The sequence below is a fragment of the Terrapene carolina genome, unplaced genomic scaffold, assembly GCF_002925995.2.
Source record: "Terrapene carolina triunguis isolate 2854851 unplaced genomic scaffold, T_m_triunguis-2.0 Scaffold926, whole genome shotgun sequence".
Classification (NCBI taxonomy): domain Eukaryota; kingdom Metazoa; phylum Chordata; order Testudines; family Emydidae; genus Terrapene; species Terrapene triunguis.
Genome location: NW_020665277.1, coordinates 6665123 through 6682730, shown reverse-complemented (window position 1 = coordinate 6682730; position 17608 = coordinate 6665123). Strand labels below are relative to the sequence as shown.

The 17608-nt window shown below is 52.6% G+C and overlaps 1 protein-coding gene across 1 annotated transcript in view; it reads right to left on the bottom strand.

Moving 5' to 3' along the window:
• Positions 1 to 17024: 17024 nt before the first annotated feature.
• The window catches only part of AGBL2 (ATP/GTP binding protein like 2), a 39576-nt gene continuing 38992 nt past the window's right edge, over positions 17025 to 17608 (bottom strand). The window contains exon 22 of the mRNA XM_029913781.1: positions 17025 to 17055. Within this exon, the coding sequence (XP_029769641.1) occupies positions 17025 to 17055 (31 nt within the window). The remainder of the gene's footprint in view (positions 17056 to 17608) is intronic.

The window sequence follows — 17608 nt, the reverse complement described above, 5'->3', positions numbered from 1 at the left end:
CAGCCCCACACCAGAGCCAGCACCCCAAGCTGGAGTCCTTACCTCCCCCCTCACTCCACCCCCAGCCTAGACCCCCCCTCCTGCACCCCAAACCCCTCAGCCCCACCCCAGAGCCAGCACCCCCCAGTTAGAGCCCTCACCCCCTCAGAGAAGGGGTGGGGCAGGGCAGGGGGCGGGGCAAGGATGTTCGGTTTTCTACAAATAAAAAGTTGGCAATCTTACTCGCAGTGTCAGAGCAACGGATGGGCGCCACCCAGTGACACCAGGAGTCCTGGCTCCCAGCCCCCTGATCTAACCACTAGCCCCCTACTCCCCTGCCAGAGCTAGGGATAGAGCCAAAACTTCCTGATCCCCAACTTTCTACTGTCCTCTAGCCAACGGCTGTATAAACAAAACCTGTGTCACGTCCCTCTCTAGTGGCCAGGCCACATAACCACTAACAGTGTCTCCTTCAGCTGGGGGGGCAGGGTCCCTGCAGGGGCATTAGAAGGTCCCTGGTTCAATCCTGACTGGGGACCCACTGGGGGGCACGGGATGGAATTTCTCGTTCTCCAGTCTTCTTTTGAATCTAGCTTATTTAATTCACACACTGAGAAAAGATCCTTGTAATCAGGCATTTTAGTGCAAAGCTGTCCTCACCATTCAGCTATGGCGCAAGGGGCAGTAAACGCAGGCGTTCCCCATCATGCCCGCTCCTCCCACGGTGCCATGGCTTGTGTAACACATGGGCAGGTTTGCAGGCTGAGCGGGAAGGCTGCAGAGTCAAACCCTCCAGAATCAACAATTGCCACATTTAAGGTTTCCTGAACAACCTTAACTCTGCGCACTGGGCCATGTGCATTATGACACCATCCTTTAATTGCATGATCACATACTAACTTTACCTCCATGAGTCATCAGCCGGGTTTGAATTCAGAACGTAAGTGAAGAGGGGAGAGGGAATCTGCATGGAAATTGTGGTCAGTTGAAGATTGAAGACCAGACCCGGTGGTCTCCTGGCTCCCACCCCGGTGCACCTTCCCCAATGCTGCAGGGTACCTGTCCCCTCACCACAGAGACATGGACAAGTTGTGAGCTGCATATGTGATGAGGTGGGTTTTTCCTCTTGTTATGTTGTACGTGAGCCTATATGAGTCACCAATGCCTAGGTGGTGGGAATAAGGATGTGAGACTTTTGCTGAGACCCTTGGGGCAGGTGAGGCTGCTCCAGCTGCCTGCAGGAAAGACATGGCCGATGCCCTTCCTAACCTGAGAACCAGGAGGGAGATGCAACCAGTTGTCATGGAGTCACAACCCCGATGCTCTGGAACTGCTCTGTATGAAGCCAGCCAGGACTAGTGTGACTCCCCTTAGGGCACGCTGTCCAGGGCAAGAAACCTCCTCGGCTATGGCCTTCCTGGGTCTGACCTCGGAGCCTTCAGCATCTCTGTCCGTGCACTTCCTGCAGGGTCCACCCCTGAGGAAGCTAAAGGGCCCTGCACCCCCACTTTGCACTCAGCAGTGACTCTCAGCCAGCGTGTAAAACAGAAGGTTTATTAGTTGACAGGAACACAGCATAGAACAGAACTTGTTAGCATGGAAATCGATGACTTTCAGACAGGTCCATCTCCGGGGAGTCCCAGGCCTGGTGCCCTGGTGTTGCCAAGTCTCAAAACATAACAAATCTGCTTTGCCTTTCACAGCAAGCCCAGAACAAGCCAATCCCATTCTGAGGGGGTGTTTTTATAAAAATTCCATAATTTATTTTTAGTAATAATGTAAGTACACACAAACAGGTATGTTGTGACCGTTCTGCCAGATAAGGTCTGCAGCAAAAAGGGCCAGGTTCAATATTTAGGGTTTTCTTCAACAAAACAACACACAACTGGCTCGAGCCCCCCACCCCCAGTAACCTGTGTTCTGCAATTCTTCTGTTACACTGTACATTGATTTTTTTCCCCTCCCATCTCTTTTAGTTAATTTTTTTCCAGGTCCTATATAGAGTAATTTGGTGGAAAATTTTCTCTCTCTCTCTCTCTCTCTCTCTATATATATATATATATATATATACACACACACTTTTTTTTAGATTTTCAGTGGACTTGAAGTATTTAAGAGAAACAGAGAAAAACCCAACTCTTTAAGGGTATGTCCACACTACGAAATTAGGTCGAATTTATAGAAGTCGATTTTTTAGGAAGTGATTTTATACAGTCGATTGTGTGTCTCCACTAAGCGCATTAAGTCGGCGGAGTGTGTTCACAGTACCGAGGCTAGCATCGACTTTCGGAGCGTTGAACTGTGGGTAGCTATCCCACAGTTCCCGCTGTCTCCGCCGCCCATTGGAATTCTGGGTTGAGCTCCCACTGCCTGATGGGGCAAAAACATTGTCGCGGGTGGTTTGGGGGTACATGTCGTCAGTCGCCCCTCCCTCCGTGAGAGCAACGGCAGACAATCGTTTTGCGCCTTTTTTCCGCGCAGACGCCATACCACGGCAAGCGTGCAGCCCGCTCAGCTCAGCCACCGCTGTTGTGTCCTGGGTGCTGCTGGCAGCAGACGGTACAATAGGGCTGTAAACCATTGTCACGCTTCCGCTGCCACTCTGCTCTCCTGTTCTGGCAGCGGAAGGTACAATAGGGATGAAAACCATCGTCACGCTTCCACTGCCACTCTGCTCTTCTGCAGACGCCATACCACGGCAAGCATGGAGCCCACTCAGATCACCGCGGCAGTTATGCGCACTGTAATCACCTCACGCATTATCCTGCAGTATATGCAGCACCAGAACCTGCAAAAGCAGGCGAGGAGGCGATGGCAGCTCGGTGACGAGAGTGATGAGGACATGGACACAGACTTCTCTCAAAGCACGGGACCTGGCAATTTGAACATCATGGTGGTAATGGGGTAGGTTCATGCCGTGGAACGCCTATTCTGGGCCCGGGAAACAAGCACAGACTGGTGGGACTGCATAGTGTTGCAGGTCTGGGATGATTCCCAGTGGCTGTGAAACTTTTGCATGCGTAAGGGCACTTTCATGGAACTTTGTGACTTGCTTTCCCCTGCCCTGAAGTGCAAGAATACCAAGATAAGAGCAGCCCTCACAGTTCACAAGCGAGTGGTGATAGCCCTATGGAAGCTTGCAACGCCAGACAGCTACCGGTCAGTCGGGAATCAATTTGGAGTGGGTAAATCTACTGTGGGGGCTGCTGTGATCCAAGTAGCCAAAGCGATCTTTGACCTGCTGCTATCAAGGGTAGTGACTCTGGGAAATGTGCAGGTCATAGTGGATGGCTTTGCTGCAGTGGGATTCCCTAACTGAGGTGGGGTGATAGACGGAACGCATATCCCTATCGGACCGGAGCACCAAGGCAGCCAGTACATAAATCGAAAGGGGTACTTTTCAATGGTGCTGCAAGCACTGGTGGATCACAAGGGACGTTTCATCAACATCAACATGGGATGGCCGGGAAAGGTACATGACGCTCACATCTTCCGGAACTCTGGTTTGTCTGAACGGCTGCAGCAAGGGACTTACTTTCCAGACCAGAAAATAACCATTGGGGATGTTGAAATGCCTATAGTTATCCTTTGGGGACCCAGCCTACTCCTTAATGCCATGGCTCATGAACCCATACACGGGCACCCTGGACAGTAGTCAGGAGCTGTTCAACTATAGGCTGAGCAAGAGCAGAATGGTGGTAGAATGTGCATTTGGACGTTTAAAAGCGCGCTGGCGCAGTTTACTGACTCGGTTAGACCTCAGCGAAACCAATATTCCCACCGTTATTACTGCTTGCTGTGTGCTCCACAATATCTGTGAGAGTAAGGGGGAGACGTTTATGGCAGGGTGGGAGGTTGAGGCAAATCGCCTGGCTGCTGATTACGCGCAGCCCGACACCAGGGCAGTTAGAAGAGCACAGCAGGGTGCGCTGCACATCAGAGAAGCTTTGAAAACCAATTTCATAACTGGCCAGGCTACGGTGTGAGAGTTCTGTTTGTTTCTCCTTGATGAAAACCTGCCCCCTTGGTTCAGTCTACTTCCCTGTAAGCCAACCGCCCTCCCCTCCCCCCTTCGATCACCGCTTGCAGAGGCAATAAAGTCATTGTTGTTTCAGATTCATGCATTCTTTATTAATTAGTCACAGAAATAGGGGGATAACTGCCAAGGTAGCCCAGGAGGGGTGGTGGAGGAGGGAAGGATAAGGCCACACTGCACTTCAAAACTTATTGAATGCCAGCCTTCTGTTGCTTGGGCAGTCCTCTGAGGTGCAGTGGTTGGGTGCCCAGAGCCGCCCCCTCCCCGCCCCCCTTGTCCTTGGGCATCTGGGTGAGGAAGCTATGGAACTTGGGGAGGAGGGCGGTTGGTTACACAGGGGCTGCAGCGGCAGTCTGTGCTCCTGCTGCCTTTCCTGCACCTCAACCATACGCCGGAGCATATCAGTTTGATCCTCCAGTAGCCTTCCAGTAGGAAGGGCATTGGCCATCACTTACGTGCAGGTGCAGGTGCAGGCAGCTGGAGCAGCCTCACCTGCCCCCGAGGGTTTCAGGAAAAGTCTCACACACACTTATTCCCACCACCTGGGCATTGGTGAACTGAGGTACACACAGTGTTCCTGCAAAACAGTAACACTCACCTAGGCTCACGTACAGCATAACAAGGGGAAAAACCCACTTCATCACAGCATGACACTTGGCCAGGCTGACGGTCCCAGTGTTTTCTGGATGTTGCAGGGACCTCTGCATACTTTGGCCGTGATAGATTGGGCCTGCAGATTAGAGACAATGTGTGAGGGACGCAGGAAGAGGTATCATCGGCTTCCTGTAGTTGCAGACCCTGGCTCAGTGCCTTATTCGGGGCTGAGTGGAGCTGGGCACTGGGGTGTTGGTGACAGTGCTGAGGGGTCCCTTGCTGCCCCATCACGGCATCTGGTCTCACCGTCCTCTTCCTCGCTGAGTATTGGAGACAACTAGGGCGTGTGTCCGGAGGGGTGGGGAGCGGATCTGAGACTAGGGCGTGTGCCCATGGAGGGAATCTGATGCCAGGGCTTGTGTCCATGGGGAGGATCTGAGGTCAGGCCGTGAGCCCCTGAGGGAGATCTGAGACCAGGGCTTGTGTCCATGGGGGGCGGGGGGTGACATTGCACTCCATATGTTTTATGAAATATGCTTATGAGTGTGAATATGATGTAACTGGAATATGCTTTATGCAAAACGTCTCTTGTAAGGTATCATTACAAAGTTTATAACCTACTGAATATATTCCTCCTATTTGTATGCATCTATCATTTTTGTATCTAAAGCTAGAAATATGAAGTATAACTCTGAGGTCCTATTGTAATTATGCAAAGTGTGGGCCACTAATGGTGGCTTAGAATCGCGACGGCTCCCATTGACTAGGACAATTGGTTGTGAATGGGTTTATTTACCTGCAAGCCTTCTTATGTACGTGGGTAATGAAGAATGAGTTCTCACAGGACATATGACCATGTCACATAATACTGGAATCCTTCTTAAATCTGGTACTTTTCCATTTAGAAGGAGGGGTGGGGACCCAAAGAGACAAAAGATTCCTGCTGTGACAGGTTTGATCACAGAAACCCCTATGGGACTGCCACCTCATGTGCTGGGACTACCTCTAAGCCCATTTTCCCTGCCAGCTTGGGACTTCAGTACCCTGCCTGGTTTGAGCCAGACACGCTAGCCTGCTACAAACACAGACCCAGGGTCTGAACTGCGTCCCCCACAACCTGCAGGCTTAACTGAAAACAGCTTAAGAAGTGCTCCTGTCTCCAGCTCTCAGATGCCCAGCTCCCAATGGGGTCCAAACCCCAAATAAATCCTTTTTACCCTGTATAAAGCTTAGACAGGATAAACTCATAAATTGTTCACCCTCTATAACACTGATAGAGAGAGATGCACAGCTGTCCGCGCCCCCCCCCCCCCAGGTATTAATACATACTCTGGGTTAATTAATAAGTAAAAGTGATTTTATTAAATACAAAAAGTAGGATTTAAGTGGTTCCAAGTAATAACAGACAGAACAAAGTGAATTACCAAGCAAAATAAAATAAAACACGCAAGTCTAAGCCTAGTACAGTAAGAAAACTGAATACAGATAAAATCTCACCCTCAGATGTTTCAATAAGCTTCTACCACAGACTGGACGCCTTCCTAGTCTGGGCACAATCCTTTCTCCTAGTACAGCCCTTGTTCCAGCTCAGGTGGTAGCTAGGGGATTTCTCATGATTGCAGCCCGTCACATCATTCTGTATCCCTGGCCAGTAGAAATTCCTCCTCAGCCTGTCATACGTCCTCTGTACCCGCAAGTGACGAGCAAAGGGACTATCATGCGCTACAAGCACTAATTCTCCCCGGTGTTGGCTGGGTACAACCAATTGCTTATAGGGTTGACCGGGGCCTCGGTTTTTCCCTATAGGGGCCTCCCTATACAGTTTCCCGGCCTCTTCAAAAAAAACTTCTCCCCCCGCCTCCCTTCCTGGAGTTCCTTCTGAGATACACTTTCTTATGCTCTCAAGGGAGGGGTCAGCCCTTTGTTTAGCTGCAAATTCCTGACAGACAACCCTTGAGATAGCGTCCCCGTCCCTGGGCACTGACTGCATCTCCCCTGCCCCAGCCCCTGGGAGCTTGTTGTCTTCAGCCAGGCAGAGGCCGGCTCTGCCTCTCCCATACTTGGAAGCACCCTGCCTCCCTGCACTGTTCTGTCAATGGGACCCTCCCTTACCTCCTCTGTGGGTTCCAGGGTCCCCGCCCTGTTCCTGGGGACTCCCTCTGAGTCACCCACCCCCGTGTTCCCTGGGGCAGGATGTGTTAGCTGTTCAGCTGCATCAGACCTACAGGCATCAGCTGGAACAGCCTCCTCACTGACAAGCAGTTCTCTCTCCTCCCCCTCTGGGAGCCCCTCACAGCCTTTCTTCACGCTGCGAGTTACCACACTGTGATGGTGTCTGCTTACCCCGCACTAGCCCAGACAAGGTTAAGCCCATGGTATTGACAGCGGAAGTCCCGCCTCCCTGGCAAGACTGGGCATGCTCCAAGTGCTCTAGTAGTATAAAGGGAGGGAGACCAGCTCATTCTGGGCTGGAGGCTGCAGGGGAAGGACCTGCCAGGGAAGCGCCTGTAGAGGGCCAGCCACAGCCTCTGACTACACTGGGAATCGAAGCCGTCCACAGCCTGCCTGCACCCCGGTGACTGGAGGAAACCCTGGGGATGACTGGCCCTGCCGAACCCAGAGGACCCGACATCTCATGGGAAACCTCAACACAGACTCTGGTAGGAAGTGACCCAAGGAGGGTGACGGAGTGTTACCTCCCACCTGGGGAAACTCAGCGTGTTTTGGTAGGACCGCCCCCCCCCCCCCCCCCCCCCCCCGCTGAGTCAGTGGCAAGCCGCTACGCCACTGTTAGGGCCCTGATTTGGGGCCTGGTGGAGTCGGGTGGACCCGATCCCCCTACTGGGGCTGCCCCACCCCATAAGGGGCGTCCCAACACTTTGTAGACTCTGGCTGCTAGGCCACGCTGTCCTGCACCCAAGGGTGGCACTATAGACTCTAGCTGCTAAGCCACGCTGCCCTGCACTGAAGGGTTGCTTCATAGACTGTGATGGATAGGTCATGCAGCCCTGACCCTAGGGGCATGGACTGTCACACACACTAACAGTCCTAGTTTTGCTGAAAAAATCATTTCCCACCAACATGTCCGTGGGGATGTCCTTGAGCATCCCCACCAGTAAATCACCTTCCATACCTTCCCACTCCACATGAACCTTTGCCAGGGGTACAGGGAACCTTTGTGGCCCCACCCCCTTAATGTGGGTCATCTGCCCCATCAAAACACTAGCATCTGGAACCACACTTGGTTGAACCAGAGAGAACTGAGCCACTGTATCCCTCCACCCCAGACACTCCATGCCATCTATCTTGATAACCTTTATGTGTTCCCTGTCGGCTTCACTAGGCCCCATGTCCACCAAGCTGGTGTGATAACAGCTGGGAGTGCCCTCTAGGGCCTCAGGGCTGAGGGCAACTGAGCTAACATGGGACAAGGGAGGTTTACTTTCATTTAATTTGGGACAGCTGCTTTTCAGGTGCCCTGGGGAATTGTAGTGAAAGCACCTTCGGGGATCCCCTGGTTGCCCAGGAGTCCTGAGGCGAGTAACAGGGGAATGGGGAGGTGAACACCCAGCCTCCTTTTTCCTAGGGGTAAAATCGTGATTCTCCTTTCCACCAACCCTGTACCCCTCTGCCAGTGGCTTATGTTTAATTGCAGCTTGTGACTGCTTGAAAGAGTCTGAAAACTCAGCTAATTCTCCCACTGCATTTACCTTTTTGTCCCACAAATACTGTTTTACATCATCACTGCACATATTCAGGAACTGTTCCTGAGTAACCAAATCGCACATTCCTTCAAAGCTTGCAATGCCTTTTTCCCTTCACCCACTTATCTAACAAATCTCTCATTTCATTTACATAAACCACATTACTCAATCCAGATCCCCTCTTAAGACTCCTGAATTTAATCCTGTAGGTTTCAGGTGTAATCTGAAACTGTTTCAAAACCAGTTCCTTAAATTTACCATAGTTTGAAGTATCATCAATAGGCATCTTATTTAATATGTCCAGAGCTCTTCCAGTCAATTTTGCTACCTATGTGATCGTCTTTTGATCTTCAGGGATTGCATGGAGGGTGCACAGTCTCTCAAAGGTAATGAAATATTCGGCAATATCACTGGATTCACCATACTGTGGACATAGTCGCCCCCATTTGTGGATTTTTGGGGAAGTGGAGCCAGCAGCTGGAGGGTTTTGTCTCTTCCACTCCATAACAACCAGTTCATGCTTCTGGGCCTCAATCTGGGCCTGTATTTCTCTGTCCCTTAACTCCAGGGCTCTTTTGTCCCTGGCTGCTTCTGCTTCCATAGCCCTTTTGTGGGCTGCTTCCTCCCTGGCTGCCTCTGCATTAATTTTCATTTGTTTTAATTCCATCTGTCTTTTATGTTCATTCTCTTTCTCAGCCATTTGCAACTTGTGCAGTTCCAGCTTTTTCTGAGCCTCACTCTCACTCATGTTGCTGATTTTCCTGCCTCTGTTCCCTTCCCTGAAATAAGCAAACAGGAAATAACAAACCAGTAACCACTTTGTCTGTTCTCCAGCCACCACACTTAAAACTCACTTAAAATCACTATCAGTATCTCAAAGCAATCAGCTGTGCACAGATCCTGCCGACTACGCCACTGTGATGGGTTGGATCACAGAAACCCCCACTGGGAACTGGGCATCTGAGCGTTGGAGACAGGAACACTTCTTAAGCTGTTTTCAGTTAGCCTGCGGCTTTTGGGGGACGTGGTTCAGACCCGGGTCTGTGTTTGTAGCAGGCTAGCATGTCTGGCACAACCAGGCAGGGTTCTGAAGTCCCAAGCTGCCAGAGAAAACGGGCTCAGAGGTAGTCTCAGCACATGAAGTGGCAGTCCCAAAGGGGGTTTCTGTGATCCAACCCATCACACCCACCTTGTGCCAAAGCTATAAAAGGGGGTGGAGCAGGACAGAGAGGGTGGTAAGTCATGTGAAAACCCCTAGTTAACACCTAAGATGTCTGCTGGAACTAACAAGGACTGTACCAGGGGAATGGATTGGGCCCAGACTAGAAAGGAGTCTAGTCTGTGAAAGAAGCTTATTGGAATATCTCTGAGAGTGAGATTTTATCTGTAATCAGTTTCTTAATGTATTAGGCTTAGACTTGGGTGGTTTTGCTTTATTTTGCTTGGTGACTTACTTTGTTCTGTCTGTTATTACTTGGAACCACTTAAATCCTACTTTTTATTCTTAATAAAATCACTTTTGTTTATTAATGCACCCAGAGTAAGTGATTGATACCTGGGGGAGCAAACAGCTGTGCATATCTCTCTATCAGTGATATAGAGGGCGAACAATTTATGAATTTACCCTGTATAAGCATTATACAGAGTAAAATGGATTTATTTGGGGTTTGGATCCCATTGGGAGCTGGGTGTCTGGGTGCTGGAGTCAGGTAACCTGCAGAGCTGATTTCACTTAAAGCATGCAGCTTTGGAGGCGTGGCTTGTACCTTGGGTCTGTGTTGCAGCAGGCTAGCATGTCTGGCTCAACTAGGCAAGGTTCTGGAAGTCCAAAGCTGGCAGGGAAAACGGGATCAGAGGTAATTTCAGCGCACCAGGTGACAGTCCCAAGGCGGTCTTCTACACAACCAAGCAGTGAGCATGTGCATGCTGTTAAGCTTAATGGAAAAGTGCTCCAAGGTTGGAGGGATACTGGTGCAGAAATTTCTGTGGTCAGGAGGGACCTGATCCATGAGAAGGATTTGTTACCAGGAAAAATGGCAGAATTAGAATTGATGGGAGGTTACAAAGTCCTTGCACCTTTAGCTAAGGTACACATGGAAACTGGTGATTTGCAGGCTGAACGAATTATTGCAGGGGTGGCACACAATTTTGCACCGTTTCTACTGGGGAATGATTTTTTTGATGTGGCAGAATCTCTTTCAGGGTTTGTTAGAAAGAAGAAGGAATCTTGTGCTGAAAGCCTCAGGGGGGAGGGTGAAGTCACATGTGCTGCTGGGGAAATAGGAGAGTGTCTCTATAATTCCTGGGTAGCAGTGGAAAATGGGCTGTTGGGGGCAGGGATGGTTGAGGCCAGTTCCTGTAGCCCCAGGACTCTAGGCAGGTGCCTTGAGACCAGTGCATGTGCCCATAGGGGGGATCTGAGACCAAGGCGTGTGCCCATGTGCGTGGGATCTGAGACCAGGGCGTGTGTCGGGGGAGGGGGGATCTGAGACCAGGGCATTTGCCCATGGGGCAGATCTGAGACCAGGGTGTAGGATCCAGGTGCTCTGGGATCTGGTCCCTAACGACCCGTCTCCTTTCCAGGCTGCTGGCTGGCCATGTGGAGTGGGGTGTTGGGACGTGAGTATCTGTGGGGCTGGGGAAACTTTACTTTTCAGGATCGGGGACGGGGGGGCAGGAGAAGGGGAAGGGAAAAGAGCTGAGCCCTGAACCTTCCCTCAAAGCTCAGTTCAACCTCCTTGTATTGACACTGCAGGGGCTGAGATCAGAACCCAGCCCTGTCCCCATTGCAGTCAGAGGTGACTCCAGATTGACCCCAGGGGGTGAGATCAGACCCCAGCCCACAGGTTCCCTGTAGATGCAGTAAGGTGTCTGTTATCCCTGGCGCTACCCCTGGGGTTGGTTGCTACGGGCAGGTTATAGACACACGGGGAGGGGTTTGTGGCTTTCCATCTCACTCCTGTTTGTGTGTGAACACAGCTCCCTGTGCCCAGACCCTTAAGGATTTCTCCATCAAAATGAGTTTTATCGGAGATCCCGATCTCTCTTTGCCCTGGTCTTCAGATTGCTGCAGTGAACGCACTTCTGTGATATGTGCGGCTTACCCAGGCATCGGACACAAAGGGGGTGTCCGTCAGATATTGGCATTGCAGCTGGGGATCCAGGCATATTTAAGGCATCCCTATTGGGAAATTCGGGAAGCGAAAGGGTTTTGTTTTTAAACATAACTAATGCTAACTAAGAATTTACTAAACTGTGAAATAAAGAGGGTTAAAGTAGCTATCTAACAACTCGATATTAATGTTCGTAGTGACACCACTAACAGACTCCATCTCAAGCTGGGGACCGTTGAGAAGGAACTGCAGGGGTTGGGGCGTGCACGTGCTAGAAGAGGCACCAGCTGTGCCGCGAGACTGCTATTGCGCTAGCAAAAATCTCCGATTGACAGCGCTGGGACGCGCCGCCACCTGACGTGGAGCACTCACAGGGACAGCACTCAAAGAGGAATCTAGGCTTCCTGCTGAACTGACAGCTTAGGGTCCTTCTCCACTTACCCCACAGCAGGTCCTCTTGGCCTGTCTCTCTTCTAACTCCAGCTCATGTTTTCACTGCTCCGAGCGGTCAGCTAGACTCTGCTCTTCCGGCTCCACATCCTTCACTCTACACATCCACTGAGGGGAACCCAGGTGGGAAGCCCCCGTCCTGGCTGGGGAACGGGTCCGGTGGACCCCCTGCCACTACCCCAACTGCCCCCGCTACTCCCAGCCTCTCTGGGCATCCCGGAAGCCCGCTGGGATCTGGAACTGGCTCCTATGATTGGTCACTCTCTACCAGCCAGGCAATCAGCAGCTGCTGGGTGAGCCTCCCGATGCTCAGTCCTCTCTCCCTGCACAGCTGTGCCAGGTCCCTCTTACGGAGTTGCTTATAGGCCCTTTCCTTGCTGGTTCCTTCATTTGCCTTGTTCTATCGCTGGCAACCGCTCACTGCAAAGTGCCTGCGCTCGCAGCCAACTGTCGACAGGGTGCATCCACCAACCATCCTCTGCTACCACGTCGTCATGGACTCACGGGATTCGTGCTCTCTCCTGGCTCCGTGCGGTCCGTAGGGGGAACCCCTTTCAGCGCCACAGCCCTTCTTGGGGGTCCACTCTCTCTTTCAGGGGTTAAGCCCCTCCACCTCCTGGAACCACACCTTTCTGAGCCTTAGCACACCTGTCTCTGCCGTGGGCCCCCTCAGGGATTCCACTCACTGTGGACCCTCGGGGCCTCCACTTCCAGAGGGAATAATGCAGATCTTCTCTAGATCGGAGCGACTCAGCCAGTGTAAAACAGGAGGGGTTTATTGAGCTCCTGTGATGTTGCACTCTATATGATTTTATGAAAATATGCTAATGAGTGTGAATATAATGTAACCGGAATATGCTTCATGCAAAAGGTCTCTTGTAAGGTATCATTACAAAGCTTATAATCTACTGAGTGTGGTCATCCTATTTGTAGTATGTATCACTCTTGTATCTGAAACTAGAAATGTGAAATATAACTCTGAGGTCCTATTGTAGTTATGCAAAGTGTGGGCCATTAATAGTGGTTTGGAATCTTGATGGCTCCTATCAACCAGGACAATGACTGTGGATGGCTCTGTTTGCTTGTAGGCCTTCCTGTGAGTCAGGATGGGAGGAATAAGGGCTTGGAGTCTTATAGTGACATTTGATCATGTCACCTGAACTGGAATCCATCTTTAACCTGGTGCTTTTCCATTGAGAAGGAGGGGTGGGAACCCAGAGAGGGACAAAGGATTCCAGCCTTGTGCAAGAGATATATCAAGGGAGTGGAACAGAACAAAGGGGGCTGCAGTCATGAGAAATCCCCTAGCTACCACCTAAGCTAAAACAAGGGCTGTACCGGGGAAAGGATTGGGCCCAGACTAGGAAGGCATTCAGTCTGTGAAAGAAGCTTATTGGAACATCTCTGAAGGTGAGATTTCATCTGTAATCACTTTCTTACTGTATTAGGCAGAGGCTTGCATTTTTTTTTATTTTTTTTCTTTGGTAATTCACTTTGTTCTGTCTGTTATTACTTGGAACCACTTAAATCCTACTTTTTATATTTAATAAAATCACATTTTTAATTATTAATTAACCCAGAGTATGTATTAATACCGGGGGGCAAACAGCTGTGCATATCTCTCTATCAGTGTTATAGAGGGTGAACAATTTGAATTTACCCTGTATAAGCTTTATACAGGGTTAAAAACGGATTTATTTAGGGGTTGGACCCCATTGGGAGCTGGGCGTCTGAGTGTTGGAGACAGAAACACTTAAGCTGTTTTCAGTTAAGCTTGCGGTTTGTGGGACGTTGCTCAGACTTGGGTCTGTGTTGTAGCAGGCAAGCATGTCTGGCACAACCAGGCAGGGTTCTGAAGTCCCAAGCTGGCAGGGAAAGCAGAGGCAGAGGTAATCTCAGCACATCAGTTGGCAGTGCCCAAGAGGTCTCTGTGATCTCAACCCATCACAGCCCCCTCCTGAACCCCTCATCTCTGGCCCCACTCCAGAGTCTGCACCCCCAGCCGGGCCCTCATCCCCTCCTGCACCCCAGCCCCCTGCCCCAGTCCAGTGAGGGGGGGAGAGAGCCAGGGGGCGGAGCCTCAGAGCAGGGGTGGGACCTCAGTGAAGGGGGTGGGGCAAGGGTGTTTGGTTTTGTGCAATTAGAAAGTTGGCAAACCTAGTGGGGGACAGAGTGACATGGGGGGCTGGCTCCCCTGTAGACCTGGTGGGGGGGGCAGAGTGGTGGGGTGCTGGCTGGATCAGCAGTGTGGCATTGGGGGGGGGGGGCTGGCTCCCCTGCTGAGTGGGGGTGGAGACTGACACAGGGGGAGCTGGGGGATCCCCTGGCTGCTGTGCCTGAGGTGGCTGCTTCCACTTCAGCGTCCCAGTTGCCTGCCCCCCACCCCCTCCCCCTCATGCCTGGGCTAATGGGACTGTCTGGCTCCCACGTGTCTCCAGCTGCTCGAGGGGAGGGGCAGGGCCTGGAAGCCTTCTCCTTCCTTGGGGGGCCCAGACCCCCGCACCCCAGGCATTGACCGCATGGAAGCACGTTCGATCCCTTCACTGCCTCTGCAGAATGAAGCAGCCCGAGCCCGGCTCATGGCGCAGTCGGCCTGCACTCTGAACAGCCATCCCACCCCCTAGAGCCCTGAGCAGCCTGTGGGCTCCCCTGCCCGCCGCCGGCAGCTCTCGGAGCCAGTCATCAGAGGGGTCCTGCCCCCCACCGCTCTTCACAGCCCCTTTCAGGGAGGGAGCCCGGATGTCTGTTCCAAAGCCCTTTAATGAGCCTGCCAATGCAGCCGAGCAGGAGGGAGGGGGCTCTGGCAGGGAGAGCCCCAGCCCTGCAGCCCCTTACTGGGGCCGGGAGGGGCTCTTGCGTCTCTCTGGCTCCGTGCGGGGGGGCTGGAAGTCCAGCAGGCTCCATGTCACTTGTCTGGGAGGCAGAAGGTGCTGCGATTGGCTCCGCGTCAGCGTGTGGGGTCCAACGGGCGCTCTCCGGCCAGGGAGCTGGGGTCTCGGGAAGAGGTTTCTGCTCAGCAGTAGAGTCACAGCGGGCTGCTCGGGGCCCCACCACACAGACCTAAGGGACAGACATGGCCGGTCTCGCTCAGGCCTTGGGGCTACCTGGCTGCTGGGTCTGAGCCCATCCTCTCCGCCATATCCCCCACCTCCGTCCCACCCCAGCAACCTCTTACCTTCAAGCCCCTTTCTCCTTTCCCCGTAAGCTGCTCTCTCTCCAGTCCCTTGTGCCCCCTCCCCTCTGGGTGCTCACCCTGGGCCTCTCCCCAGCTCCATCATGCCCCTACTTCCTTCCCTCCAAGGAGTGCTGTCCCCATTCCCTCAGGCCTCCCACAAGCTCCCTTGCCACCCCATCCCCTGCCCCCATTTCCCAGACAACTCCAGGGCTCTGCCCATTCCTGCCCCATTCCCTTGCCACCCTGGGTCGCTATCTCTCCATCCTGTCCCCTCCCCTGTGTGCTCGCTCTTCCCACAGCCCCCATGGCCAATGTCCCCCCAACACTCCCCCCCCCCCCCCCGCTCCCAGGAAGACCCTGTGGTGTCACAGGCCAGGCTCTGGCCCTTCCCAGCCCTGTCCAGTTGTTATCTGGCAATGCCGCTGAGCTGGAGGGAAGGGGCTCCTGTGGGGAGAGCCCCATCCCTCTGGAGATAGCAGAGAGTGAGCACCCCCTGGAGCAGGAAGCTGAGGCTCAGAGGGGAAGTGCCTCAGACCAGGCCGACCCTATCCCCCGGAAACATGGCTCTGTGGGGAAGTGTAATGAGCTGTTCTGTGCTCATGCCACTGAACGCTGCCTCCCCACTCCCCCGTTACACTGGTGCATCAGGGGGCATCTCTGATCCCAGGAACGAGCCCCCCGCCCCCCCCAATCCCACTGTGGGCTGCAGAGGTAGGAGGCAGATCGGAGCCATCAGTCACAGCAGTAGAACTCAGCCCCCCTTCCCAGAAAGCTCCCCAGGGAGAAGGCTCCCTACCTAACCCAGGGCTGCCTCAGGCAGGACTCCCCCAGATTTCACCCATTAGAGCACACCCCACCCCCCCCCCGTCGCAGCCTCTCATTTGCAGCAGTTACCACACAGGAGTTTGGGGCCGGACGAGAGTAGAAACATTCAAATCTTTGCTTGGGGGCATAGTACCGCTTGTCTGTGTGCTTTGCTGTGGGAGGTAAGGAAGCTGGCGTGTGCCACAAGGACTTTGCGGGCTCCGAAACAGCATCACTTATAGGGAGGGCTGCCCTCACTGGGGCTGAAGAATATCCACCAATTTATTGGTGTTCTCTTGGATGCCCAAGGCTGTAGTCATCCTCCTTAAGGAGTTTTGGTGAGACTTAAAGTATTCTGGTGGAATCGTCTGGTGAGGAGGATGACAGGAAGTGGAACAGATGGACTCCGCTATGGTAAGGCTTGTCCCCATGATAAAGGGCCACTCTGCTATAGTAGTCTCAGTTGGAGCCGTATCAGTTTGTGTCTCCAGTCTCGGTGGGCCAGGAAATGAGACAACAGAAGGATTCCACGTCCTGGCTCTGTAGGGAGCTGATGATTGAGATCTTGAAGAGCGGTGGGCACTCCAAGGCCAGAGAGGAAATTAATGTGGTACAGGAAGCCAGTATGTACCAGGCCAAGAACTCGTGTCCCTGCTGAGGGAACGGTGTTCTCTTGGTATTGCTGCTGATCTTCTGGAGGAAGGAGATGGAAGAGAGAGAGAAGGATTCTGAGCCTGATTGCAAGGAACCCCCCAAATAGTCAACAGATGAGCTAAACCTGAGAGGCCCACCAAGTACCCCGATCTGTTTGAGGTCCAGTAAGGGGACTGGACCGGTACCAAGGATGGTACAGTAGTCAGTGCCATGTGGACTGCTTGGGAAGTTGAGGCTGCACTAAAATGCAGTACTGGAAAGGCTGTCAGTCCTGTGCGGAGGTCAGTACCCTAGCTGAAGAATGGCTCGTTACTGAAGATGTGGAGACTGGGACTAGAGCTATCATCGGAGCCAAAAACGGTATCGGTACCCAAGCAAGATGTCTTGGTGCTGATGATGGGACCGGATCCACCTCTTTGGTGGGCTTCTTAACTGGTAACAAGGGAGAAGCCAGTAACTGTTCATAGTCCAAAGCAACCAACCCACACTGGCCCAGGACTGCAGGGGGCATCCCCTCAGCTGAGGACTCCTGTATCAGAGGTGAATCTGGGACAGAGAGGCAGAGTAAAGCAGCTGCTGCCTGAAAAGTGCCAATGTGCTGGCACCGAACTCAATAGACATCCTGCGGAATTGATGGTCTGGTACTGGTCAGTTTGCTTCTCAGTACTGGGGAGTGGGTAGATGGTCCTTGTCCTGCTCTATTTTGGACACTCAAGGAGTCTTGCTAATGCCCCGCACTCCTCCTAGAAGAGAAGGAAGAGTCTCTCTGAACCCCGGAATGGCTATGACTAGTTTTGTGAGCTCTCTTCCTTGAGGACCACAGACAGGAGAATGGTCCCTTCCCTGTGGAGAAGAACCTGAGTGTGGCTGTCTATCAGAAATTGGCGCTAGCTCTGACGTAGTTTGTGGGGCCGGGTGAGCTGTGCAAGCTCCCAGATCCTCCTGGAGCTGCTCCTTGAGGTGTTACTTCAGGCGAAGGTCTCCGGCAACCAACACTTTTCTTTCCTGTGCCCCTCTACCAGGCACAACGAGCATCGAATGTGGTGGTCACTAGATGGGACAGCCACGTGAAGGACGGTGCTTAAAATTCGGTGAAGGC